This window comes from Neophocaena asiaeorientalis, unplaced genomic scaffold, assembly GCF_003031525.2.
Source record: "Neophocaena asiaeorientalis asiaeorientalis breed wild unplaced genomic scaffold, Neophocaena_asiaeorientalis_V1.1 scaffold756, whole genome shotgun sequence".
Taxonomy (NCBI): Eukaryota; Metazoa; Chordata; class Mammalia; order Artiodactyla; family Phocoenidae; genus Neophocaena; species Neophocaena asiaeorientalis.
Window position 1 is genome coordinate 10869 of NW_020172477.1, and position 26293 is coordinate 37161.

A 26293-nucleotide genomic window follows, 5' to 3' on the forward strand; every position below is an offset into this window, starting at 1 on the left:
TTTTTTGCGGTACGCGGGCCTCTCACCATTGTGGCCTCTCCCGTTGTGGAGCACAGCCTCCGGACGTGCAGGCTCAGCGGCCATGGCTCACAGGCCCAGGCGCTCCGTGGCATGTGGGATCTTCCCAGACCAGGGCACGAACCCGTGTCCCCTGCATCGGCAGGCGGACTCTCAACCACTGCACCACCAGGGAAGCCTGGGGGCTATTTTATTTATCTATTTATTTTGACCATGCTGTGTGGCATAAGGGATCTTAGCTCCCTGACCAGGGATTGAACCCATGCTCCCTTCATTGGGAGTGCAGAGTCTTAACCATTGGACCACCAGGGAAGTCCTAGATTTCTCTTTACACTGTACAAACTCAGTGTTCACAAGGGTACGGAAATACTTAGGATTTAACGTCTTCTTTTAAGACCAAAAACTTCTTGAGTTACAAGGAGTGTATCTATTTTGTTCATTGTAATAAACTTTAAAAGGCATAGCCCAGGGCCTCCCTGATGGCACAGTGGTTGAGAGTCTGCCTGCCGATGCTGGGGACACGGGTTCGTGCCCCGGTCCTGGAGGATCCCACATGCCGCGGAGCGGCTAGGCTCAGAGAAGATCCCACATGCCGCGGAGCGGCAAGGCGTAGCCCACGGTGGGCGCTTTAACATTTGTTAACTGCATCACTGAGTGGGGAGCAAATCAGTATTAACTTTCCTAGAGGGTACTTTGGCTCTATAGCTGTAAAAACATTCATACCTTTTGACCCAGTTATTCCATTAAAAAAAAAATCATAGGCTTAGGAAAAAAGTCAAAGAAGCACAAATAAGGATATTCATTCTAATCATATACAGTAAGTCCCCTGCATACAAACCTTCAAGTTGTGAACTTTCAAAGATGCAAACATGCAGTCCATCAACATCAGGCATGAGTGAAATTGAAGCTTGCCCTCTATCTCCTATTGCTGACGATCCTTCAGCTCTACCATCTTCCACCTCCTCTCCCTCCTCCAGTCAGTAACTCTTCTTGCCTCTTCACTTGATGCCAGCCCCTGTATGCCAGCTGTTGTACTGCACTACTCTACTTTTTAAGGTACAGTAGTACAGTACAGTAAGATTAAAAATGTTTTCTTTATTTTTTGTGTTTGTTTGTTTTTTATGTATTATTTGTGTGAAAACTATTGTAAACCTATTACAGTACAGTACTACGTAGCCAATTGTGTTAGTTGGGTGCCTAGGCTAACTTTGTTGGACTTAACGAACAAATTGGACTTATGTATGTGCTCTCAGAATGAAACTCATTTGTATGCAGGGGACTTACTGTATGTATAACAGTAAAATTTTAAAATAAAACAATACAGAACGTATTGTATTGTTTTATTTTAAAATTTTAACAGGTGTAAGGTGATATCTCATTGTGGTTCAAAGAACGTATTATTAAGAGCAGCCATTAAAAATAATGCTTCTGAAAACATGTAATGAAATGGGAAACTATTAAATGAAAAACAAAGTACCAAATATGTATTGTGATTCAATATGGTAAAAAAACAAAACAAAACAAAACAATTTATATATGGAAAAATGCTAACAGGAAATTGATCAAAATGTCAATAGCACAAATAAATGGAAAGGTATTCCATACTCATGGATTGGAAGAATTAATATTATTAAAATGTCCATACTGCCCAAAGCAATATACAGATTCAGTGCAATCCCTATCAAAATTCCAATGGCATATTTCACAGAAACAGAACAAAAAAATCCTAAAATTTGTATGGAACCATAGAAGACCCTTTATAGGCAAAACAATCTTGAGAAAGACGAACAAAGCTGGAGGCCTCGTGCTCCTTGATTTTGAACTATATTACAAAGCTATAATAATTAAAACAGTATAGTATTGGAATACATACACATAGATCAATGAAATAGAATACAGGGCCCAGAAATAAACACATGCATGTATGAAAAGGAGCCAAGAACATACAATGGGGAAAGAACAGTCTTTTCAATAAAATGTTGGGAAAATGGACAGCCACTTGCAAAAGAATGAAACTGGACCCCTATCTTATACCATATACAAAACTCATCTCAAAATGGATTAAAGATTTGAAAGTAAGACATGAAATCATAAGACTCCTAGAAGAAAACATAAGCTACTTGACATAGGTCTTGGCCATGATTTTCTTGAATCTGACTCCAAAAGCAAAAGCAACAAAAGTAAAAATAAACAAGTGGGGCTACATTAAACTAAAAAGCTTCTGTACAGCCAAGGAAACCATCAACAAAACAAAAAGGCAACATACTGAATGGGAGAAAATATTTGCAAATCATCTATCTAATAAGGGGCTAATATCCAAAAATATAAAGAACTCATATGACTCAATAGCATAAAACAATCTGATTTAAAAATGGGCAGAAGATATGAAGACGTATTTTTCCAAAGAAGACATATGGATGGCCAATAGGTACATGAAAAGATGTTCTACACCATCAGCCATCAGGGAAAGGCAAATCAAAACCACAATGAGATATCACCTTACACCTGTTAAAATGGCTATTATCAAAAAGACTAGAAATAACAAGTGTTGGTAAGGATGTGGAGAAAAGGGTATCTTTGTGCACTGTTGGCAGGAGTGTAAATTGGCATAGCCACTATGGAAAACAGAAGGAGTTTCCTCAAAAAAATAAAAAATAGAACTACCATATGATCCAGCAATTCCACTTCCTGGTATTTATCTGTAGAAAACGAAAACACTAATTTGAAAAGATATATGCACCTCCCTGTTCATTGTAACATTATTTACAATAGCCAAGGTATGTTAACAACCTAAGTGTTCACTGATGGATAAATGGATAAAGAAATTATGATATATATACACAATGGAATATTATTCAGCCATAAAAAAGGAAATCTTGCCACATGTGACAATATGAATGGACCTCAAGGGCATTATGCTAAGTGAAATAAGTCAGAGAAAGACAAATAGCATGTGATCTCTGTTATACATATATGTACGTATCTCTTAGATGCAGTGAAGAGATTGGTGATTTCCAAAGGTGGGGGTGGGGTGAGGGGGGCATGGTGGGAGAAACAGGTGAACTGTTTTCTTCCTGTTGTTTTTAAATAAATTGAGTTTTAATAAAAGATGAGGACGGAGAGCTGCCTATTGGACATATTAATGTGGAGAATTGTTGGAGACAGCAAGAATAGACAATCGTATTGAGGTGTTTCTGCAGGAAAGAGGTACAGAAAAATGGGTAGTTGCTGGAGAAGGATGAAAATTCAAGGTAAATTGATGTTTAACTAATGACATCAAAATGAACTGCAGGAGAAGGTGGAAATATGAGAGACCTAGAATGTTTCACCTGCCTTTCATGTTATCCAAGAGGACTGAATATCCTATACACTTTATTCATCCATTGAGATTTACTAGTATCTAACTTGGACTTTCAGGTCTAGCAACAGTTTTGATAAAGGAATTCTGCTAAGAGAACATTTCTATGGTTAATCAGACTATTAGAATTCTATCTAATTAGGGCCCTGATAAGAAGCATTGAATATGTTTCAGCAATTCTGTTTGATTTTTCGTTAAATTACTAATTCATTTGTTCAAAGTATTTATTGAGCACTCACTACGTATGTGTGAGTCAGTTGCTAAGGACAGAAAGATGAATTGTGGTGTAATCCTGAAGGGATAAACATGTAAACCAGTAACGACAGTACAAATTGATATGGGCTATAAATGAAGGTATAGTCGTCCCTCAGGATCTGAGGGGGATTTGTTCCAGGACCCTTCTCAGATACCAAAATCTGCTGATGCTCGAGTCCCTTACATAAAATGGCGCAGTATTTGCACATAACTTATGCACAAGAGATGATACTTTAAATCATCTCTAAATTATTATAAAACCTAATACAATGTAAATGCTATGTAAATAGTTGCTGGCTAAGGTAAATTCAAGTTTTGCTTTCTGGAACTTTCTGGAATTTTTTTTCCTGAATATTTTCCATCTGTACTTGGTTTAATCCTCAGATGTGCAACTGTCAGATACAGAGGGCCAACTGTACATTCAAAGTGCTGTAGTAACAGTAAATAGCAGAACACAGCAGAAGGGGTAGTTGAAAGATTTATAGGGCAACTAAAGGGAGAAAGGGGATTTAGAGTTACAATAGGGCATTGGACTGGAAAATGTTGAGAGGTCCTTGAAAATTTGAGCTTCATGAAAACAGTGAATGCAAAAACAAAAAAGTCAATAGCAATTATCTGTGAGTGATTTTTATTCTGAGTTGACTTCTTCATACTTTCTTCAATGATTATATAATTACTTTTCTAACCAGAAAACAAAACAAAACCAAAAAAATCCAAGAAATCTTTTTAAAGAAAAGAAATGGTTGTTACTACGTCCCTTCTGCTAAACAGGGGCTCTCAAACTTGAAAATGCATCAGAATCACCTGGATGGTTGGTGAAAAGAGATTGTCACCTCTGCCCCTCCCTCCTATTCAACAGATCTAGGTGGGGCCTGATAATTTGCATTTCTAATAAGTTCCACTGGACTAAAAGATTGCAATATAGAATGGCTATATGGTACAGTGAAAATGAGTGGGTTTTGAGGTCAGGTTGTGATTCTGGTTCTGCCGTTTGCAGGCTGTGTGTAGCAACAGTTGACATACTTTAACCACACTCAGCCTGTTTCCACATTGATAAAATAAAAGTAACACACACGTCAGAAGTGTATTGTGAAGGCTGAATGATATGATTAAATATCCAATGCAGTGCAGGCCTTAGTTAAGGTCCTTAAATAATGTTGGTCCCCTTCCCTTTGATTTCCTCTACGGATGAACCACACATTTGCCATAACTGGGTTTACTGTGACATGGTTTAGTCACATCACAGGTCAAATCATTTCCTCCGAACCTAACAAACCATGCACATCCCTCTGCTACTAACAAAATCTTCATTGTTCATTTATAAAATTGGGGATAATAGTATAATAGTGTCTACTTTGCACAGGTGCATCCGTGAGGGTTAAACAAGATCCTATGTTAAGTGCCTAAATCAGTAATTGGCATGTGGAAGATGTATAGTAACTTTCCTTTCCCTTTCCCTTTAATTGGATATTTCTCCATAGTATCTCCTTGACCAAGTTCAAAATGGTCTAGAATAACTCAAAACAACTTTTCCACCCTAATCAGACTGTTTTCTGTGTCACATTTAATTTTAAGTCAATTATTTGGTTTATTTAAATACTGGTAAGGACAGACTATATAAACTATTGTACTGGATTTTCAAGGAGATTAGTAGAAGACTGTTACCTGATTCTGAGTAGTTGGTTGAGGTGACAATATACTTGAAAAGCTGCAAGGCCAGGGAGGACAAATCATACAGAAATAAGTGTGGTAGGAGTTTTGAGATTACAGTGGTCGATCTGATTATTTTACACTAAGATCTAGAGAATTACTGAGCTGTAAGAGAGCTATGGCTTTATGGCTGAGAAAGTAGGTCCAGAGAGCTAAGTGGTCTAGGGGCACAGCTATGGACTGGCAGGGGTCTCCCGTCTCCCAGTCCTGTGCTGCTTATAGATATGTTTCTTACCTTAAGGAGGCAGTTTGGTGTAGCTAGTTAAGCACTGGGTTCTGAAGTTAAAATGCTTGGATTTGAGTCCTGGTTTTTCCAGTTACTATCTGTGTGACTTTGGGCAAGTCACTTATCTCTATGCTTCAGTTCCTCCATCTATAAAGTGAAAATAAGAATAGTACCTTATTTCATAGGGTTGTTGTGATGATTCACTAACTTAATATATGTAAAGCATTAAAAACTGTAGTTTTTTTTTTTTTTTTTTTTTTTTTTTTTGCGGTATGCGGGCCTCTCGCTGTTGTGGCCTCTCCCGTTGCAGAGCACAGGCTCCGGACGCGCAGGCTCAGCGGCCATGGTTCATGGGCCCAGCCGCTCCGCGGCATGTGGGATCTTCCCGGACCGGGGCACGAACCCACGTCCCCTGCATCGGCAGGTGGACTCTCAACCACTGCGCCACCAGGGAAGCCCAAAAACTGTAGTTTTGACATTATAACTGCCATTAGTCTCTAAGAGAATGGAAGACAAGAAGTCCAGTCTTCTGTTTTTTCCTTCTTTTTCTTCTTCTTTTTAAAACTTCCTCCCTCAGATTCTGATCAAAGCATCCACATGAGTGCTCAATAAATACATGTTAGCTACCTTAATCTTATAGGATAAAAACACATTTTTGTATCTCAGAAGTAAGACTTAGGATTTGCATAAGTCAGGCCTAGTCTGGTAACAGGAAAGTCTAGAGAAGTAAAAACTGAGATAGCAACAGATTCCAGGATCCAACAGGGCTTCTTTTAAAAAGCCAGGCAAGGGACTTCCCTGGTGGCACAGTGGTTAAGAATCCACCTGCCAGTGCAGGGGACACGGGTTCGATCCCTGGTCCGGGAAGATCCCACATGACATGCCGAGACGCAACTAAACCCATCTGCCACAACTACTTAGCCTGCGCTCTAGAGCCTGTGCGCTGCAACTACTGAGCCCCTGCGCTGCAACTACTGAAGCCCACGCGCCTAGAGCCCGTGCTCTGTAACAAGAGAAGCCACTGCAATGAGAAGCCCATGCACTGCAGCGAAGAGTAGCCCCCGCTCTCCACAACTAGAGAAAGCCCACGCGCAGCAACGAAGACCCAACACAGCCACAAAAATAAAAGAAATTTAAAAAAGAAAATAAAAAAGCCAGGCAAGATCAATAGATGCAGAGAAAGATGGAGGTCAATGAATCTAATTTCAAATATGCTTTCCCATCTATTTTAAGATCTATTCCAAACTTCCTTGGAGAAAATCTAGACTTTTAAGGAAAGTGCAGAGAACATGCCTCCCATGGGCTTGCTTTGAGGGAATGTTTCAGCAGGTGCTGCATTCCGCCCTGGAGGTGGCTGCTTGGATTTGTGAATTGAGGTGACAACACTGACTCCCTGAAAAGATGCTGTCTCTACACAGGAACTTTAACTGATAGTTTAACTACAGTGATACTACTTGAAACACAAGGAGGAAAGAGGAAGAGGAGGAGGAGAAAAGGGAGAAGGAAAAGAGGGAGGAGAAAAAAGAGAAGGAGGAGGAAGAAGAGTTAGAAGCAGTAGAAACTGCTGTCAAGCCAGTCACAACTCAGTTCAATAGTCATTTTAGAAAAAGAACCATCCCCCCCGACCCCCCCTCCGCCCTGGAGCAGCTTTCTCTACGCTCCTCAAATGCCTGCTGAAAACATTCTGGGACTAATTTACTGTCTGTAAATTCTGCGACTGGCTGTCGCAGAATTAGGGAGAGCAGGTGGAGGTGAGAAATAACCTATATTGAGGGACTTGAAACATCATGGATTTGGGGAGGGGGGATGGGCAGGGATTTGGCACTACCTTCAGCATCATCTATCAGGAAATCTAGGGATGGAAGAAGGTTCCAAGAGAGGTCCCAAATCTTCTGCATTTTGCAGATGCAAATCACATCGTCCACCTCCACTCTCGGCACTCGGGCGGTATCAGGATAAAATAAGCATCAAAAGGGGAATCTTGAAGTGAAAACAAATAGCAGAAGGTCAGCCTAGAGTTCTTGTGTGGGAGTGGCTTAACAAAGGTCAGCACAGCCACAGCATCAGAAAAGGTGGAAAAGGTAACCGACAGACGAGCCCCAAAGTTTGGGGTTTGGGTCTCCTGGTACCCTACGATTTGCCCCGCACACACACCGTTTAAGTTTCTCAGTTTGAGTCTCGCCTGTAGACTTCCTGAAAAGATACGGTCTTATTAAGCGTTCTCACAGCGCCTAGCTCAGAGTTGACCCGTGAGCCGGTTCTCAATAACATCTGGGAGCAAAAGCGGCTTTTGAAGTTGGAGGAGGAAGGGCTCTGGGTTTATTTATGTTAGGGTTGGCTTTCGGGTGTGGCCTGGCACCAACTGCCAGCAAAAATTTCCCGATCACCTCCGGTCTTCCACCTCTGCCCAGGTGACGTCGGTAAGCCCCGCAGGACCAGCTAGAGGCTAAGCGGCTAAGCCGCGTCCTTCAGGTGTCAGTCTCCATCCTTTCGGAAACCACAGGCCCCAGAATCCCTTGGGCACGGAGGTCAAGTCGCAAATAAGATGGCTCCAGAAGGGTGGGACATGCAGCAGGGTGGAAACCCTGGTCCCTGGCAGTTTCTTTACCGGATGTGTTTAAATAACTGAATCCCTACAAATGCACCACTCCACTAACCACCTCCGTGGCCGAGGAGGCCACCGCAGCCGCCTCCCTCGGTCGTCCAGGGGCATCCTGGGAATTGCAGTCCAGTCGCTGGGCTGCGCTGAACAACCTTTCCCATAGTGCCCTACGGGTCGGGCAATTTCAACGTTCTTTTCCAAAACTCTCTCCACACTGAGATCCCCTTTCCCCGGTCCCCTTCTCTCCGACAACTCCTTCCAGTCTGTGGCAACAGGGCGCCGGCCGCCGGTGGCCTGGGCCCCTGGTCGGGTCGCCCCGAGAGGCACTTCCGGCGGCGGTTCACTTCCTGGTTGGGTGGATGGAGCCGAGCGGGAGCGCGCGCGGGGGAGGGGCGGTGGGTTAGTCTCCGCCGGGCGCTCCGGGGATCAGCTGGCGGGCGGGCGGGCGCCGAACGCGGCCCCGGCTCTCGCTGCAGCGCCGCCTCCTCTTCTTGTCGCAGGCCGGCCCGGCGGCCGTGACAATGTTGCGGCGCTGGTAGCTGGGCGCCGGCCGCCAAGCCATCTCAAGTGGGTGCCGCTGGGATGCTGCCTCGCGGGGCGGCGGGGAGACCGGGGAGGAGGGGGAGCAGTGCCGGGTTGGGTCAGCGCTGCCCGAGGCGGCCCGAATCCCTCGTTTTTCAGACCCCGGGGCACAGGGTCCCGGGTTCTGGGGCCGGGGACGCGTTTTCAGCCCCAGGGTTTTTCTAAGAAAATGCATGAAGCGTTTCCCCAGGACGGTGGCTTTTGCTCCCCCTAGGACTCAGCAGTTGAATTTTTAAGTGTGTTACTGATTCATCCTCTCTCTCTTCCTCTGTCATCACAGGTTTAAACTTACACGAATCGCTCTCTTGAGGAGGAGGGGATCGCCGCGCGATTGACACGCATATTCCTATAGGCATCCTCCCTCAGCCCCCACCCCCTCGGCCGGATTCGGGTGGCTCCTCTCCTAGCTGAAATCCGAGAAGAAATCCTTGGATCTCTTGTTAAAAAAAAAAAAAAAAAAAAAAACAAAAAAACTTAAAAAAAAAATCTAGAAACCGTCGGTATTTTGCTTTACTGCTTCCTTTTCGCAAGATGAAGAAGTTTTTCGACTCCCGGCGAGAGCAGGGCGGCTCTGGCCTGGGCTCCGGCTCCAGCGGAGGAGGGGGCAGCACCTCGGGCCTGGGCAGTGGCTACATCGGAAGGGTCTTTGGCATTGGGCGACAGCAGGTCACTGTGGACGAGGTGTTGGCGGAAGGTATGGTGGGACTCGTCCAGTGCGCCGTAAATTAAAATCTTGTCCTGTTGCAGCGAGACGTTGAATGTATGAATGGGTTTTGACCAGTTGACCCTCCCTTCCCCCTCCCCTTGCCCTGTGAATCATTGTCCTTGAGAAATTTGAAACTGAGATTTCAAAGTGACAGGGCTTTATGGCGTGGGGGGAATTTGCCAGAAATTGTTTACCTCGGTGGCCTTTTATTTAAAAAAAAATGTTGACAAGCCAATTCTTGCCTGCCTCACCGAATTATGAGGATCAGACGAGAAAACGTATGTGTGAAAGTGTAAAGCTTTACATCAGATGTAGGGTGTGGGGCTTGTCATCCTCCTAAAACTTGAAATACGGATGTGAGGGCTGAGCGGTGGAGATGGAGGACCTTTAAGAGGGGTTTCTTCTCCTACCCAACTTTCCCACTCCCTTGAGCAGGCACTGGAAGGAAGAGAGGATTTTCAGAGAATCAGAGTGTGTTTTTCTAAGATCCAAGGCTCTTGTTGGATTTGACTAGGTTTGTTTCCTGACCCAACTGTAATCAGGTCCCCAGGATGCAGCTAAGATAACAAATTACATGAAATGAATGTGGTTATTTTGAAATCAGTCCAGTAGGCCCCTCTTTCTCCTTGTTTTTCGGTTTTTGGTGTGTGTGTGTGTGTGTGTGTGTGTGTGTTTGTGGTTGTGTTTTGCCAAAAGAATTACTTGAGAGTGGCCTCCGAATTTTTCTTTTTCTCTTTTGGAGAGGATGTTAATGTTATTTAGATCTGCTGTGTAAATTCCCTACACATGTGTTCATCTGTGTATCTATAGACATGTAGATATATATCTTTATCCCCCAGGCTGTCCTGTAATCTTTGCATGTCTCTTTTGGTAACCTTAACGTCGACCTTCATAATTATGCCAGACTCATAATTTTCACAGCCCATTGCCTGCCTAGTGAGCTTTTATTTTTAATAAAAGCAGCAATTTCCTTGGCATGAAGCTATTCCAACTAATTGGATGGGGCCAACCTGCTGTAGGTTTTTTTATCAGCCGAGAGGGGATGGGGGAAGGGGAGGCCTCTATTACTGCAGCATGGTGGGGGAACAGTTTATTAGCAGGAGAAGAAGCCTTCTTGCAAGCTAAGGTTGGAGCAAGGGCCCCAACCTGGGCTTGGGGCATGCCTGACACGGTGAGTGTTGCTCGTGGTGGGTTTAGAGGAGGAGCTGTTTGACTGTCAGCTTGTGTCAGCATGGGATTCAGCTGGGCCCAGTTTTCTGGGGTTACGGTTGAAGACTTTTTAAAAACACTCGTTTAAAAAAGACCTGGCAGTTGATGTCCTTATGAAATTGTTGCTCTTTTCCATTTTCAGTACTGCTCTAGCTGGACTTAATCCGGGGCCTGAGTCACTGTCCCTCTGGATCCTTCCTTGTGGGCTTTGGTGCAGGATGGGAGATGCTTCTGTGCCCGCTGCCAGATCCACACCCTTGAGTCTGGTCTGTCTGTTTCATACCTGTGCCAAAGCCCTTGACTGCCTTGGGATGGAGAAATGGAGAAGGAGTGAGTGTGAGAGAGAAATCAAGAGGAAGGAGGGGGCCCAGAGCTCTTTCCTTCCCTCTCAACGGCCTCTGCTGAACTTAGAGCCCAGAAACATTTTGTTCAGCTAGGATATTGTCTCATTAGAGGTGATGCTACCCTAAGCAGTGCCTTTTCTCGGAGTCTGAGTTGACGGGGAGGAGAAAAGGCAAAATTGGTCTTTTTTATCTAGGCTGCCCTTCTCTTCCCCAGAATTCATCCCTGAGAACTGCATATCATGCATGATGGTATTTTTAAATGGAACTGAGGGCTTGCAGCTCTGTATTCATTCATTTATTCATTCAACAAACAGTTATGGAGTGTCTGTGATGTGCCAGGCACTGTGCTGGGCTCTGGGGAATATGATTTAAAACTAGATGCTGGAATTTACAAACTACTTTGAGAGATGGAAAACAGCCACTTAAAACAGAGCAATCTGTGCTATCATGGAGATAAGCTTAGGGTGCAGTGGCCTGCAATTTTAGAGAGCCAAGAACTGCTTGCGGCAGGAAGTGACTGACTGAAGGACGAGCAGGAATTATCCAGGTACGGTGTCGGCACGGACAAAGGCTCAGCTAGGTCTGGCAGTGCCGCCCTCTTTATGTTCTTTGACTATAACTGAATTTGAGTGTGTGGTTCTTAGAAGTATGTAGCTGTGTAGGAGCCAGTATACAAAGTACTTGTGAAGAACCCACCAAGTACAAAGGCACTGCTAGGTTCTGGGAAGGATATAGGGAGGTTTAAAGTGTGATGCCTGCGTTTAAGGAGCTGTCAGTGAATTTATGAAAACAAGGCAAACATTCACCCCTACAGCAGCACGGTTACCAGGGCTGTCTGTGGAATCAGGTAGATCTAGGTTCAAATTCTGGATCTGTTCTTTACTAGCTGTGAAACCTTGGGTAAGACATTTCAGAACTCTCTTGAATCTCTGTTTCCCTCTGGCACTCTCAAAGTGTGGAGCCTCGGTCCGGAGCGTCAGCATCACGTGGGAGCTTGTTAGAAATGCAGATTCAGGCCTCACCCCATAAATTTGGTTGTGGGGATTTAACAAGTTCCTGGAGAGATTCTGCTGCAAGCTAAAGTTTCAGAACCACTGCCCTACAGAGCGGTCTTGAATATTAACTGAGGCAATGTATGTAAATTATTTAACATTTTTCAGATGTTCAATAATTGGTAGCCATTATTTCTCAGCCAGGAGGAATGGGGGGCAATGTGAAGGCTAGTTTGACTGCAGCAATCTGCAGCTTTCCTTTCCCCCAGTGTGGGTAGACACAGCCAAATGTTCTTTGCAGAGGCATCAGCAGCTCCTTAAAGGGTCAACAGATGTTTTGGGTAGCCATGCTCCTTCCTGAACCCTCTTCGCTTTGAGTCCCCAGGTGCTGACCTAGCCACCAGTCCCAGCCAGTGTTGTCTTAGGATGATGAGAGTCATGCGTCAAAGTGCCCAGGGCGGTGGCCAGGCAGTTCAGGGAGGGATGATGTGCTGGGCTTCCAGCTCAGACCCTGTTACCACCTCATCTCACTGACCGTCCCTTTTTCCCTCATGTGGGTCTGGTCTGTACTTTACAGTGAGGAATCGCAGGAACCCCAGGAGGAGGTGCTGGAGTGTAAGGCAGGAGAGTGCCTGGGCTGCCATCTTTCCATCAGCGGCATCAGCCCCAGTCACCCAGTTTCCCTAACTAGTCCAGTGAGGGTTTATCTGTCTGGGGGAAGTGAAGGTTCTAAGTCACGAGGGGTCTGGCTTTGTGTAGGCTGGTGCAGGGGAGGATATTTTCTCTCTAGCTTCCTCAGTGAAGATGCTATGATGAGATGCTAAATCATGTGTGAGGTAACAGGCGTGTGATGTCAAGGGAAGATCTGGTTTAAGCTTCCAGAATGAGCTCAATGGGAAAAGTGGAGCAATGCTCAAAGGAGGACTGAGAGGCTACGCTTTTGTCATATCCCCTTAGCTATATGAGGCCTTACATCTAAGCTCCAGACAATACGTAAATGTTGACTACCTGCTGTGTCCAAGACAGCATTCCTGAACATTCTGTATAAGGTGGAACAGGGGGCCCTTCAGGAAAGTTTTCTGACCTACACTAAAGGAATTCAGGTCTAGGGCTCATGAGAACTACTCAGTAAGTCTCCATGTCAGTAAACTTTGACAGTTTCTCCTACCTACAGTGCAAAGTAGTGAGGCTTAAAAAATATGTGTGAAATCACCTAAACCTAACAGATGTGTGCGTGCGTGCGTGTGTGTGTGTGTGTGTGTATGTATGGCATAAATATGTATTGGTGGTATCAGTATGACGCATGCATGTATTCGTTTAGTGAACGTTTGTTGGTGCCTTCGCTGTGGCAGGTGCTGTATTAGGCTCCAGAGCCACTGGGATGAATGGGACTTGGGCCCGGCTCTTAAGAAGCTCATAGACCAGCAAATAATGCTACGAGAAGTGTGTAGCACTTAGCATGGTCCTGGGTGTGGAGTAGGTGGTAAAAAGATGTTATGAGATGATAAAGGGCCTGGGGCTGAGGGTTTCCAGATGAAGTGTCATTTGAACAGGAATGGAAGTTACCCAGCATATGTTCCGGATGAGGGTTACTCAAGCCTTTCTAAGCAGAAAGAATAGCACATGCAAAAATGCGGAGCAGGGAGACAGTATGGTGAGTTCTGGGAAAACTGGCTGGTCTGGTGTTATCATTTTGGTTAGTAGAAGTTTCCCTTCCAGAGTCAAGGAAAGAAGGACATGGCATGGTAGAAGGAAGTTGTTTTACTCCCTGGCTGTGCTGGCTGCTTGCTTTCCCCAGTGGCCCTGGGCCTTCTGAGTAACCATTGGCTAGCTGTCCAGTGTGCACTGCTTCCCTCTGTGCCTCAGCCCTTTGCCAGTAGTGCGGGCGAGGAGGTGGCTGGTGTCTGGGAAGGAGTGGTCCCGAAGGTTCGAGGAGAGGCAAGAAGCTTGAAGCAGAAGCAGCCGGGGGAGTGAGAAGACCAGTGTTACAGGAAGGAGTGGACAGGGGAGATAATGAGGGTGTTTGGCCCAAGCAGAAGGTATGTTGGAGAGAAAAGAAAAGGAAATAAGGCCACAGAGAGCTTCAGCGCCAGGCAGGGAGGTTGGCTATAAGCATGTGAGGTCTTCCCTTGATGCAAACAACCAATTTGACCCCTCCCACTTCAGATGTCTTTGCCTGCTGGGAAGTCTGGTTTTTTAGTGGCAACTGCAGATTTTCAGGGGGTGGCTTGTGAATGGTGTCTTCTTCCTGGCTTCGGGCATGATGACGGTTATAGCTTTGCTAAATATAGCCAAATCTCGAATTCAGAAATGAAATCTAGAATAAGTCATTGCGTGGTCAAAGCCTTTCCTTTGGTCTTTCTAACAAAGTCACACTCATTTAATGAGAGGTCATGATGAGAGAGAAACAGTTTCATATGGGTTTCGAGAGGGAGGGTATGGGGGGAGGCATACACTTGTACCTCGGTAGCTAAAACAGGAAAATCTTGGTAAATATTAATAAAGAGCACATGAAAACATACTACTGCATCAGAGCAGTCATTTTACCTTGCAGTATTTGAAAGTTGACACTTGAGACAGAGAGGGGACTCACCCCACTGTCCACCTTCATCTTGTCCTCTTCAAAGGATAGATGCTTTCTGAGCTGCTTAAGAAATCCCTGTGCCATCTGCATCTTTAAGAGCCAAACAATGATAATCATAGAAATGAAATTGTCTATAGAAGTAGCAACCAGCACTTGAAGTAGCAGAGCATAGCCTTCAGCCTACTTTTCTGGAGCCATCTTTTGGTGTGTTTGGTGTGGTGGCGGTAGCACTGCATTGTGGTTGGAAGACCCAGGTTTGTTCGTTCATTCTTTGCTGTGTTCAGTAACTGTGTCTGTGCTGGATGTCATGCAGTGATTAAATAAGACATGGCTCTGCCTTGAGGAGCTCACTATCATAGAACTTCAGACATATGAGCAAATAGCTCTATGTGCTGTGATGAGGGATGTACAAGGCCTAGGGGACAGATGTGAGGGAGCCATTAATCTTGTCAGGTGAGTAGTCAGGGAAAGCTAAAGAAAGTGATACTTGAAATGTGTCTTCAAAAATAAGAACTTAGTACTAGATGGACAGGGTCAAGAGAACATTCTAGGCAGAGAGAATAACCAAAGCCACAAAAGCAGGAAAGTGCACTGCTTGCTAAGAGCTGTATGTTTTGAGACAGTAGTGATCTACTAGTGTCCAGTGCTGTGCAGGCCAATAAAGTAGCCACTAGCCACATACGGGTATTTAAATTTAAATTATCTGATATAAGATAAAAATTTAATTCGTGAGATACAGTAGCCACATTTCAGTTGATTAATAGCCACGTGTGGCTAAGGCCTACAATTTTGGACAACAAGACGGAGAAAATTTCATCATCAGAGAAAGTTCTTTGGGCAGTGTTGGTTTAGAACAATAGTCTTTTAAACTTTTTAGGTAGAATAACACTCAGTTTACAGACACGCTCTCCCTTGTTTATTTACATTATATTCATGGCCTGCTGTCATTAGCTAATAATCTGAAGGCGTAGTGTGTACTTATAGTGAAGTTCACCATTTATGATAGTGGTTGCACATCCATACTTGAATCTCAGCAAGCTTTCGGTGAACTTCTTGTCATATCTTATTAGACTGTGATTGTTTCTGCATTGTAGTGTGACTGTTGAAGAGGACACCAGGATAGAAATCAGGCCCTGCCATTCTCTTGTTGCTCACGTATGCTTGTGTTATCTGTATCCAAGCTTTCTTTGCAGGAATCTTTTTAATCCCCTTGTTTGTTTTATGAGAGCTAATCCATTTAAAACAAATGTAATGAGTAAACGCACTTAACCAAGCACATGGACTGCAGTACCTCTCAGTACATCTCAGCCTTTGCTACGGAGCTTCCGCTCTTCCCCCAGGATTCCATCAGATTTGTCTGAGACGTGACTGACATTTGGACTTGATGGAAACATTAGAGATGGACCGTATATTAAATATTAGTAAAGATAAAAATCTTATTTTTTAAGATGACAGTTAATAAAAATAGTCTCATATTTTATTTCTAAACCCAGTGGATTGCTTTGTGTACCTCTGTTTGGAGACCACTGGTCTAGAGCAGTGGTTCTCAACCAGGGGCGATTATCCCCAGGTGACATTTAGCAACATCTGGAGACATTTTTGATCGTCACAGGATGGGGTAACACTGGCAGCTAGTGAGTTTAGGCCAGGGCTCCTGCTAAACGTCCTACAGTGTACACAATTTCCCCACCCCCGACAGAGAATCATCTAGACCCAAATGTCAGCAGTGCCAGTGTGGTACAGCATAATGTGTCAGCCAGTATGGGGACAGAGAGGAGTCGGGTGGCTCAGAAGGGTCTAATTTGCTGTGTGACTTCAGGCAAATCACTTAATTTTAAAATTTATTTTCTCAGAATCGGCAAGCCAGCAATCTTTCTTAACCTATTATGGTTAAAAACCTCTACGTCATTTTCTGTGTAAAACAGCTACTTGCAGAGTAAACCGGTAAACCAACGGAGATAGAACGGCGAGTCTGTGTGGGTCCTGGCTGAGAGGAGTTATAGCAGGACTCTCCACTGACTGCATGTGAATTATGAGCTTTAAAAAATTCTCCCCATATTCCCATATCTGAGCAACCCCAAAATGTGGTGGAAACATTTTCTGACTTGAATTACTCAGAGCGAGGTTCAGTTGGGGAGGGATATTGAAGGTCAGAATGTTATGAGAGAAGATGTTGGTAATCCTTTGTGTAAGAAAGAGTCTAGCACTTGCAGCTAAGGGTCTTGGGTTCAAGTTCTTTCACATCTGCTGCTTGTCGGCTTTGGGGAAGTCATTTAACTATTGTGAGCCTTTGCTTCCTCGCTGTAGTAAACATCCTTCCTACCTCTGTAGGGATGCTGTGATCATGAAGTGAGAGGCTGGAGTTATAATGCAGAGAGCGTAAGAGACAACTTGCCCCTCCAGCCAGGAGAAGCAAGGTTTACTGAGCATCTAGCATATTCTTTACCAGCTCTGTTTGAGGTGCTATGGCAGAGAGAAGTAATGGAAAGCTTGGCTTCTGCCCTCTCAGTTGACGTGACGTGACCAACACGCAGGAAGCAAGTGCACCCCACAAGACAATAGCTATTGAAATGCTGGCATGTATGGTGTACTCTCTAAATTGTGGAGGGGTTGAGGGGAAGGAGGGCAATGAGGACTGAGATGGTTAGGGAAGATTTCCTGGAGTGGGATTGTTCTCAACTGTGAGTCTTTTCTCTGGAACCCCTTCTTCGAGGAACCTTGTTTTAGGGAACATACCTAGTTCAGCACCTTTGCACATGTTGTATTCTTAGTAAAGTTGAAGTATTGCAACATTTTTAGTCTCTTTCAAGGAACAGCGTTGCCTGCATAAATAAATCGTATGTTCTGTGTTTATGCCCAAAGCAAAAAAGCTTTTTCATTCTATGTGATTTTGAATCAGGAATAATGAGTATCAGCACATTAAGGCAATACTGGCTGCAAGATTTTGTGCTTACTTTCTTCCTCCATTGTTATCTTTATTATTATTAGTCTGTTATTTTTATTATCATTTAGTCTATTATGTATAAACAATCTCAGTTCTTCTATTGAGTTATGGACAGTTGTTAGAAGGAGGAGCTCTTCTTATGAGTGAGACTTCTACCTTGGCAGAGGGTGAGTTACCCAAGTTGGAACAAAGTTAAAAGAGTAAAAATTTGGAGTTTCATTTGAGATGTGCTGTGAGTGAATCAGCTTGAGCTGATCAGTTTTCTCCTTGGGCTCTGAGTGAACCTTGGCAGACAATGGAAGGCAATGCCAATTACACATTGACATAGCCACACGGGGGGTTCAAGAGAGTAAGGAAGCTTTGTTATTTATGATTTCTGAAGAGCCAAGAGATTGTTGGATGAAAGAGTTTATGGCATCCCTATATTATTATAATAGAAGGCCAAGTGAAGCATTGATGTTGGATTATCATTTGTAATTATAATGATCTTAAATAATGATGCCTTTCATCTAGGACTTGAATCCTGGGGAAAGCAGTATAATGCCATGTAATTTGCTTGGCGCCTGTTTTTAAGGACTTATAGCTATTGTACTGGGACCTTTAGAGTAAGAGAAAGATTGTTGTCCCTCTGGTACTGAGCATGAATTTGAGAACAAAATGGAGACTTTATTACCCGGGGACAGGAAGAGAGAAGAGGACTCAGACCTCATCAGTTGGGCCCTTCCAGCTTTACAGAGGTGGCATGTCTCCCACTAGTACCCTCGACTCATCATTTTCCCTGGTCAGTGAATTTTGTTGGTTCCGGAAGTGCTGATTATCTTACAGGTTTGTTAGACTCGTTTAATTTCCCCTGGGGATAGACTAGCCCTGTTCCTCAGACCTTTGTCCTTTACTATTTTTAGAAGCCTGGGAATCTTGGTGGTGGGGGAGTGGGCAATGTTGGAAGAAATAATTCCGTCTGGCTTTTTGGCTATGGGAAAATCTCGGTTTGACCGGAAGGTGTAACTCAGTAATGATTGGGGAAAACCTGATGTTCAGTACTGTCTTTCCTCCCTGACTCCCTAGGTCAAAGGGAACACGATGATGTTCTCCTTAGGAGAGGATTTTCAAGGTTAGCATCACACGTGGTGGTTTAAAAGCATGCGACTTGGAGGTGGGCAGCCCTTGGCTTGAATCCTGGCCTGGTCCCTGTGATGTTGGGCAACTTACTAAGATACTGGCTTATCATTGGTAAAATACAGAGGATACTCTGGGTGGTTGTGAGGCTGGATGAAATTATGCAAAGCACTTAACTTAGTGCCTAGCGTGTAGTTAGTAGTCTGCAAACAGTAACTCTTAGTATTTAGGTGCCTGAATTTTGTTTTTATCAGGCAGTATTTGGTTTGCTGTATGTAAAACCTGGTGGAGCTAGAGTCTTGCAGATAGATGAATAGATAATATTTATAGATAGATATCTACATCTATATCTTTCACAGTATCTATTACAAACCCCAGGATGAATAAGGAGGAGAGAGAATTCAGATTTTATTTTATCTTATTTTTCCCTGCCTGAAAGCCACCTGTGTTAGGATAATTGCCCCAGCCTGCCAAGTCACTGTTAGTATGATGGCCCTCTCTGCCGGAGGAACTCCTGCCTCCAGCCGTGTATCCACCTTCAAATCCTTGTGCTCTAACACAGGTCTCCTGTTTCATTCAGGCCTGTGCCCCCCTCATCTCCTGTGAACTGTGGATTTAGCTCTTTCCCATGCTCTCCTGATAGTGTTCCCCGCATCTGGGATCCCTTCCCCCTCCCCACCCACCTACCTTAATCCCACCTAAGCTTTGTCCTATCTAGCCTCAGTACTCACCACAGCTGTCAAAGTGACCAGTCCTTTGGATGCCTCCTCACTCTGACCTGCAAACTGCTACCAAAACTTGCATCTCCCTTAACCTCAGCCAGCATGCTTTTTAGTCACAGCAGTGATTCCTCTTTACCTTTTCTGAGCATTTAACAGTGTCTCCTCTTTATTGTCTTAGGCATGGCTGGTCACTTTGCTTGGAATGTTTTTCCTGATCTTTCCACGGCTGGCTGTTTCTTGCCATTCAGATCTCACTGAAATCACACCTCAGAGAGGCCTTTTTTGACTATCTAATATAAGGAACCCACCATGTTTTATTTTGCCACGTAGCACGTGTCAACTGATTCTTCTTGCTCATTGTTTATCTCCCCCCACTAGAATTTCACGTCCATGAAAGTGGAGCCTTGGCTGACTTGTTCGTTGCTCTATCCCCAGTGCCCGTGTCGTGCCCAGCACATCTGCGGAGCTCAGTGAAAGCCAGTTGAATGAATGAGTGAGCACATGAAGGAGGCAGAAGGAATGGCTGAAGATGGGGATGGAGGATCAGGAGAGAGTGAGTGGGGAAAGTGAATACTAAGTAGATTTAAAAGAAGGAGGGTGTGGCTGTGTCAAGGTGTAAGAAATCAGAAAGGTCACGATGAGGGTGGAAGAGTGTTTCTTGGATGTGGAAATGTGGAGTTCGTTCATGAGCTTTGTTAAGAGCATTGGAAGTGGAGCCATGGAGTGGAGTCCAGGTGGCAGTGAAATGAGTGAATGGGAAGTGAGGTGGGTGCTGAGTCAGGGAGGAATTTATTATTATTTTTAAATGGTGGAAGAGTCTTGAGTACATTAAGCAGAAAAGAAGTGGCCAGTCGGGAGGAAGTTGGAAATGAAGTACAGGGAGATTACTGTTAGAATGGGGCTGAGGAGGTGATGGCAGGTCATGGGTGGAATCATCAACTCAGGTGGGAGAGATGACCTTGGACAGGAGAAAGGGCACTTTATGCACTGACCTGGAAGGAAGAGGAGTAAGAATGGGAACAGAGGAGAAGAAATTGGTAAGGTTTGGCAAGTTGAGGAAGTTCTTGCCTCATGTCTTCTGTTTTCTATTGAATGCTGTGGGGTGGGAGTTGAGTTGGGGGGTTCAAGAGAGTAAGGAAGGAGGTGGAGGAATTCCCTAGGTTTATGGAGAGAAGGAATGACAAAGAATGAATAGAAGAATGGCCTGGTCATATGGAGAGCCCATTCGAGATGACTCATCATAGGAACACATGCTTTCCTGACCCTTGGGGATCTATCTGTTTTGAAAAATGTACTATTTTGGATTGGGCATTTTCTGAAATACATTATTTCCTGTCTTCTAAATTACATGCCACAGAGGCAGCATAATATAGGTGGAAAGTACTCCTGATCTGAATCTGTCTGGTGACCACCAGGCCCTGTACTCTGGACAAAAGCCTTCCCAGCTCTGTCCATCATCAGGTTCTTGTCTGTAAAATGAGGATGAGATGACGGTGAAGTTGCTTTTCAACTCTAACCTCTTACCGTTCTCTTATTTCTCAAATGCACTATTAGAATGTTACTGTTTTGTTACAGATCTGTTAGGGTCTTTGCTTGCTGTGGGGGAGAGAGTTTGCTCCTGAATAACATGGCCCTGGGTTGCTATGCTTTTTGAATTTCATGTTGTGCATTATGGTTCCCTTCTTTTGAGATTGTCAGCCATTGCTTCTTACCGCTACCTGCGTGTCTTCCTGAATTAGCGCCTCTCTAATTTGCTGCTTTTAATCTGCCGTGGACTTGGAAACTAGATGACTAAGCTTGTCAGACCCGTGTCTAACAATAAAGAGGCTCTTAGTGAGCATTTGAGGGTCTTGTCGTGATTAAAGTGCATGAACTGCTGAGCATGGGCTTCACGTCTCTTGTTGGCACAGAAACCAGTTTTTTATGCCTCTTCGGCTAGAAACGTTGAGTTCTGAAGACATAACGAGTTACCATTTGGTATTTATTATTAATTAAATGTGTTTAAAGCCTTTTGTCTGTAAAGTTGAGTGTCAGTGCCGTGCCTTAACCCATTTCCATTTTCCTTTTCACTTACTATCCCTTCTCCTGCTGTCTCCTCAGTCCCTTCTCCACACGTTCAGTGTAAGGCAATGTTCTAGGCACCGTTATAATATTATTTTAGTCATTCAGTTTTGATTTCTTTGAAACCACAGAGAAGTTTCCAGGATTATAATCCACTGTTCAATGCTGTATCTGTTTGTATCTCAATAAGTGCCCTGCTGGAGACCCTCAGATGGTATTTGGGGTTGGACCTGGAAGACAGGAAAGAATGAAATGAATGCTAGCTCCATGTATAATCTTTGGGAGATATGGAAGAAAGCAATCCAGAAGTCTTAAAAAATGTTATGACAAAAATTAATCCATAGTATAGTAGAATAATTAGAAGATAAAGCCAGACAAAAAGAGAAAATATTATCCATAATCCCATAAATTACCTTTGTTAACATTTTGGTGTGTACCTTCCAGACTTGTGCATTCTTTAAGAATAAGAATACGCTTTGTCTATAGTTTGCTTTCTCACATAGCAGTATATCCTAGCTATCTTTTTGTGTTAAGCATCTACATCAACAGTTTCAGTCCATTGTGTGAACGTTTTGTGATTTTTTTAACCAATCTCCTATTAGTCATTTAGGTTATTTATAGCTATTACAAAACAACCGCGAGGAGTATTTTTTAAAGCCTTTGGGTACTTGTTCTATTACTTCCTTAGAATAAATTTCTGAATGTGAAATGGCTGGATCAAAAGATATGCATATTTTAGCTTTCAGTACATATTATAAAATAGCCTCCAGAAAGATAAAACCAATATATACTTTCACCAGAAGTGTTATCTTTTTATGAGGTTGGACATGTTTTCTTTCTTTTTCTTTCTCCTTCCTCTGTTTCTTTCTTCCTTCCTCCTTTTCTCTTTCTTTCTTTCTTTCCTTCCTTTCTTCCTTTCTAACTTTCTTTTCTTTTTTCCTTCCTTTCTTTCTTTCTTTCTTTCTTTCCTTTATATTTCTTCTGTGGTGAATTTTTGTTTCTTTATTCATTTCTGTTAGGGCATTCATCTTAATGATTTATAGAAGTGCTTTACCTATTTAACATATTAATACTTTGTGGGTGTGTGTGTACACATATCAGTTTTTTTTTTTCTATTTTGTCATTTACCTTCTGTTAAGATGGGGCTTTTGCAGATGTTTAAAATTTTTGTGCAACCAAGTATGTAAATCTTTTTCTTTATGATTTTTGTCTGCAGTCATACTTGGAAAGGCCTGAGAAGAAAGATACGGCCTAGATCACAGAGATCTTGTGAGTTTGAACTTTATCTTTGAGCAATAAGGAAGCCATTCAGACTTTTAAGAGGGGGATAGCATGATCAGATTTGCAGTGTAGTTAGATTTGTAGAGGATAACACGAGGTAGCGGAGTCTAGAGCATTTAGGAGGCTGTTGCCATGATCCAGGTGAAAGTCAGTGAGGGCTCAAGTGGCAGAGTGAGGATAGAAACAAAGAAGAGTACAGATGAATATTAAGAGGTCATATCATCAAGACTTGGTGCTTGACTGGATTTAGAGGTTGAAGGAGAGAGATGGAATCAAGAATGATTCTAGGTTTCCAGTTTGAGAGCCCAGGTACGTGAGATAGAAGTGACACTAACTGGGACTTCCCTGGTGGTCCAGTGGTTCAGAGTCCATGCTTCCACTGCAGGGGGCACAGGTTTGATCCCTGGTTGGAGAACTAAGATCCTGCATGCCACACGGCGCAGCCAAGAAATTAAAAAAGAAGTGACACTAACTGGGACTTCCCTGGTGGTCCAGTGGTTCAGAGTCCATGCTTCCACTGCAGGGGGCACAGGTTTGATCCCTGGTTGGAGAACTAAGATCCTGCATGCCACACGGCGCAGCCAAGAAATTAAAAAAGAAGTGACACTAACTGAGCTGTATTATTCAGGAAGAGAGGAAAGACTGAAAGAGGGAAGACCCAGGTTTAATGAGGGAGGATAATGAGTTTAACCTGATCAGTTTGTAGTGTGTTTGGGTTACCTATTGCTGTGGAACAAACTACCCTACAGCCCAGTGGCTTAAAACAAGTTTATTATTTCTCATGATTCTGTAGGTTGACTGGGGGCTAAGCTAGACTTCTTGCTAGGGCTTCAGCTCATCTCATTTAGGGTCTGTTAAAATTGTCTTTCCTCCTTCCACTCTATTATATACCTGAATTCAGAACACCCCAACATGCACCAATATATCACATTTCTAACACCGTGCTTTATTCTTAGCAGAAATATATATGTCAGAGAAATATAGGAAACCCTATGGGTTTATACACAGAACTTTGGTGTTTTTTACACCCTGGGGGGTGCAGTGAGAATTGGGTGAAGGGTGTGCCTTTTACAAAATTTACTTATTTATTTATGGGAAAGTGAGATAAGGGCTTGGGGCAAGTCATTTTTAGGAAAGAGTACCTAGGGAAGTTGAATGTTGCGGAATTGATTTGTTTGGGGCTGTCCATGAAGAGATGCTTGTACTCGAGTTTGAGAAGTCAAGAGTCAGAAGAGCAATGGGCTGAGGATGGAGTTGAGTTTTAGCAACATTTAAGGGCTAGTTTAGTAAGGAAAGCCATTAAAGGAGACAGGGGAAGACTATCCAGAGGTATGAGGAGAATCAGTAGACTGCAGTGTCTCACACACGTGGTGCTCTGCAGAGTTAGTAAGTCGGAGTAAAGAGGGTCAGATGCCTCTGACTGGTCAAGTAGGATAAAGACTGGAAAAAGGCCTCTGGTTTGGGCAATGGGATGGCCCTGGCTTCTGCAAGAGCAGTTTCAGAAGAGTCGTGAGCTGGTGAATGGGAGAACCAAGACTCGACTATTTCTTTAAGGAATGTGAAAAGAAAAGAAAAGGAGAGATGGTAGCTGATAAGAAGACAGACAGAGAAAAAAAGAGATTTAAAACAAGAATGAGGGCAGTTGTAAGGCTCCTGAGGAGACGGAGGAGATGGACCCTTCGTCTTTTTGAATTGCAGCTCCGTTCTTTCAGTTACTCAGGCCAAAAACCTTTCCTCCAGTCATCCGATTGGGAAAATCCTCTTTGCTCTACATTCACAATAGATCCAAAATCCAGCCACTTCTAACTTCCTCCTCTGCTGTCTCCCTGGGCCCAGCTGTTGTTGGCCTGGATTACACTGGCTGTTTCTTCACTGGTCTCTCTACTTCTGTCCAAGCTTCCTCAGTCTTCCCTCAATGCAGTGGCCAGAGGGATCCTTTTAAATGCAGCTCATTTCCTGTTACTTCTCTGTTGGGAACCATCCAGTGACTCCCCATCTCCCTGAAAGTTAAACTGCAAACTCTGGTGTGGGCCTAGAAAGTACTATGCTCTGGCTCGCAATGACTTCTCTTTTGTCCTGTGTTACTAGGTTCCTCTTTGGTTATTGCACTCTCTCCACACTGGCCTCCTTGGGGTTCCTTAAAGCAGGGGAGGTTCACACCTCCCCCTTGGGGTTTTTGGGCTTTCCCCTCTGTCTGCAGTACTCTTCTCTAGGTAGCCCCAAAGCTTGCTCTCCCTCGCCTGTTTTGCTTAAATGTCACCTTCTCAGAGAGTCCTTCTCTGACCATTCTGATAAACATTGCAAGCTCTCCTTCCCACAGTCTCCCTTTGTCTCCTCCCTGCTTCTGATATTCTCTATAATTAACCTATTTGTTTATGTATTGTCTCCCTTCTTTAGAATGTAAGCTTCCTGAGCTTGTCTGTTTTGTTCACAGGCCTAGACCACTTAGTAAATATTTGTTGATTAAATGGGTAAATGAATGAATGAATGGGATCAAGGCTGATCCTTGGAGAAGAAGAAGGAAATTTCACCCTCTGAGGTAGGAGGAGAAAAATGAATCAGTATGGATAGAGTTAAGCTTGTATTGGGAGGGCTGGAGGTGTGGGGGAGATAGGAATTTGAAGGTAGACAGGGAAGATGCCCTCGTTTTTCCGGAATGAGGAAGCAAGGTTGTCTGCTGAGGGTAGTGGTGAGTATGGGGCTGAGGAGACTCCTGAGGGTTTAGGTTAATCACTGAGAGGAATGGGAGAGGGAGCCGTCCAAGGACAGGTATAGGACTCAGGCAGGATGAACACCATGAATTGATAGTGATGCAGTTTTGCAAGCCTGTGTGATTTTTTCCTCTGGTAGAACTCAGGAACCTGGGACTTGGAGCAGAATAGGTGGACTTAGCATTGATCCAGCATTTAGATGTTTTGGGAGGCCAGGGGTACAGAGGAATCAAAGGAGTGGTCCAGGTTGTCAGCCGTGGGGCCAGAATGGGGGAGAGAGGACTGTTTAAGGAGAGGTCGTTTGATTGGGAGAAAATGGAAAAGAGTCAGAGCTAGGAGATGCATGAATTTGAAGAACAGTTCAGCCCAGAGTGAAGACCTGAGAGGCTGGAGACTTGGAAGGTGTGTCAGAAAGTGAACAGTTGTCATTCAGGGTTTGTGTTGACAAGGTCCAAGGTGTGGCCGTGTGTGTAGGTGGTTGAGAAGACCAAAGGTCACTGTAATGAAGGCATTTGGAGGCTGAAGTATAGGAATAAATCATCCTCATGGATCCTGAAACCTCCCAGGATGATGGCAGGAGTTGTGGAGAGGAAGCCAGGTGCCAGAGCCTTCAGTGAGTGTTGGGAAATGAGTCAGAGGGTGGAGGGACAAAGGCAAGGCAGGGTGGAAGCCACCCGAGCCAGGTGGCTCAAGCTCAGAGGGGCAGGAACCTTTACATGAGGGTGGAAGGTGGAAGGAGTAATGCTCTGGAATCCGCTTAGGAGAACGAGGAAGAATCTGACCTCCTGCCCTGAAGTTCTTGAGGTGTAGGAAGATCTGGCATCAGCGGGCTGGTGATGCAAGCCATGTTGGCTGGCTCAGGAGCAGGCCAG

At 44.0% G+C, this 26293-nt stretch overlaps 1 protein-coding gene and 1 long non-coding RNA gene across 6 annotated transcripts in view; one reads left to right on the forward strand and one right to left on the reverse strand.

The window, feature by feature from the left end:
* The window catches only part of LOC112395127 (uncharacterized), a 15889-nt gene extending 7477 nt beyond the window's left edge, over positions 1 to 8412 (reverse strand). The window contains exons 1-3 of one of the 2 annotated variants that reach the window (XR_003002302.1): positions 7722 to 8412; positions 7396 to 7547; positions 5577 to 5714 (exon numbers count right to left, since the gene is read on the reverse strand). This is a non-coding gene — a long non-coding RNA (uncharacterized LOC112395127). Of the gene's footprint in view, positions 1 to 5576; positions 5715 to 7395 lie in introns of both variants that reach the window. The other variant, XR_003002301.1, reaches the window with a different exon arrangement.
* Positions 8413 to 8565: 153 nt separating this feature from the next.
* The window catches only part of AAK1 (AP2 associated kinase 1), a 167368-nt gene continuing 149640 nt past the window's right edge, over positions 8566 to 26293 (forward strand). For all 4 annotated transcript variants that reach the window (XM_024738184.1, XM_024738185.1, XM_024738186.1 and 1 more), the window contains exons 1-2: positions 8566 to 8736; positions 9032 to 9445. In XM_024738184.1, coding sequence (XP_024593952.1) covers positions 9283 to 9445 — 163 coding nt within the window. In that variant the 5' untranslated portion in view covers positions 8566 to 8736; positions 9032 to 9282. The remainder of the gene's footprint in view (positions 8737 to 9031; positions 9446 to 26293) is intronic.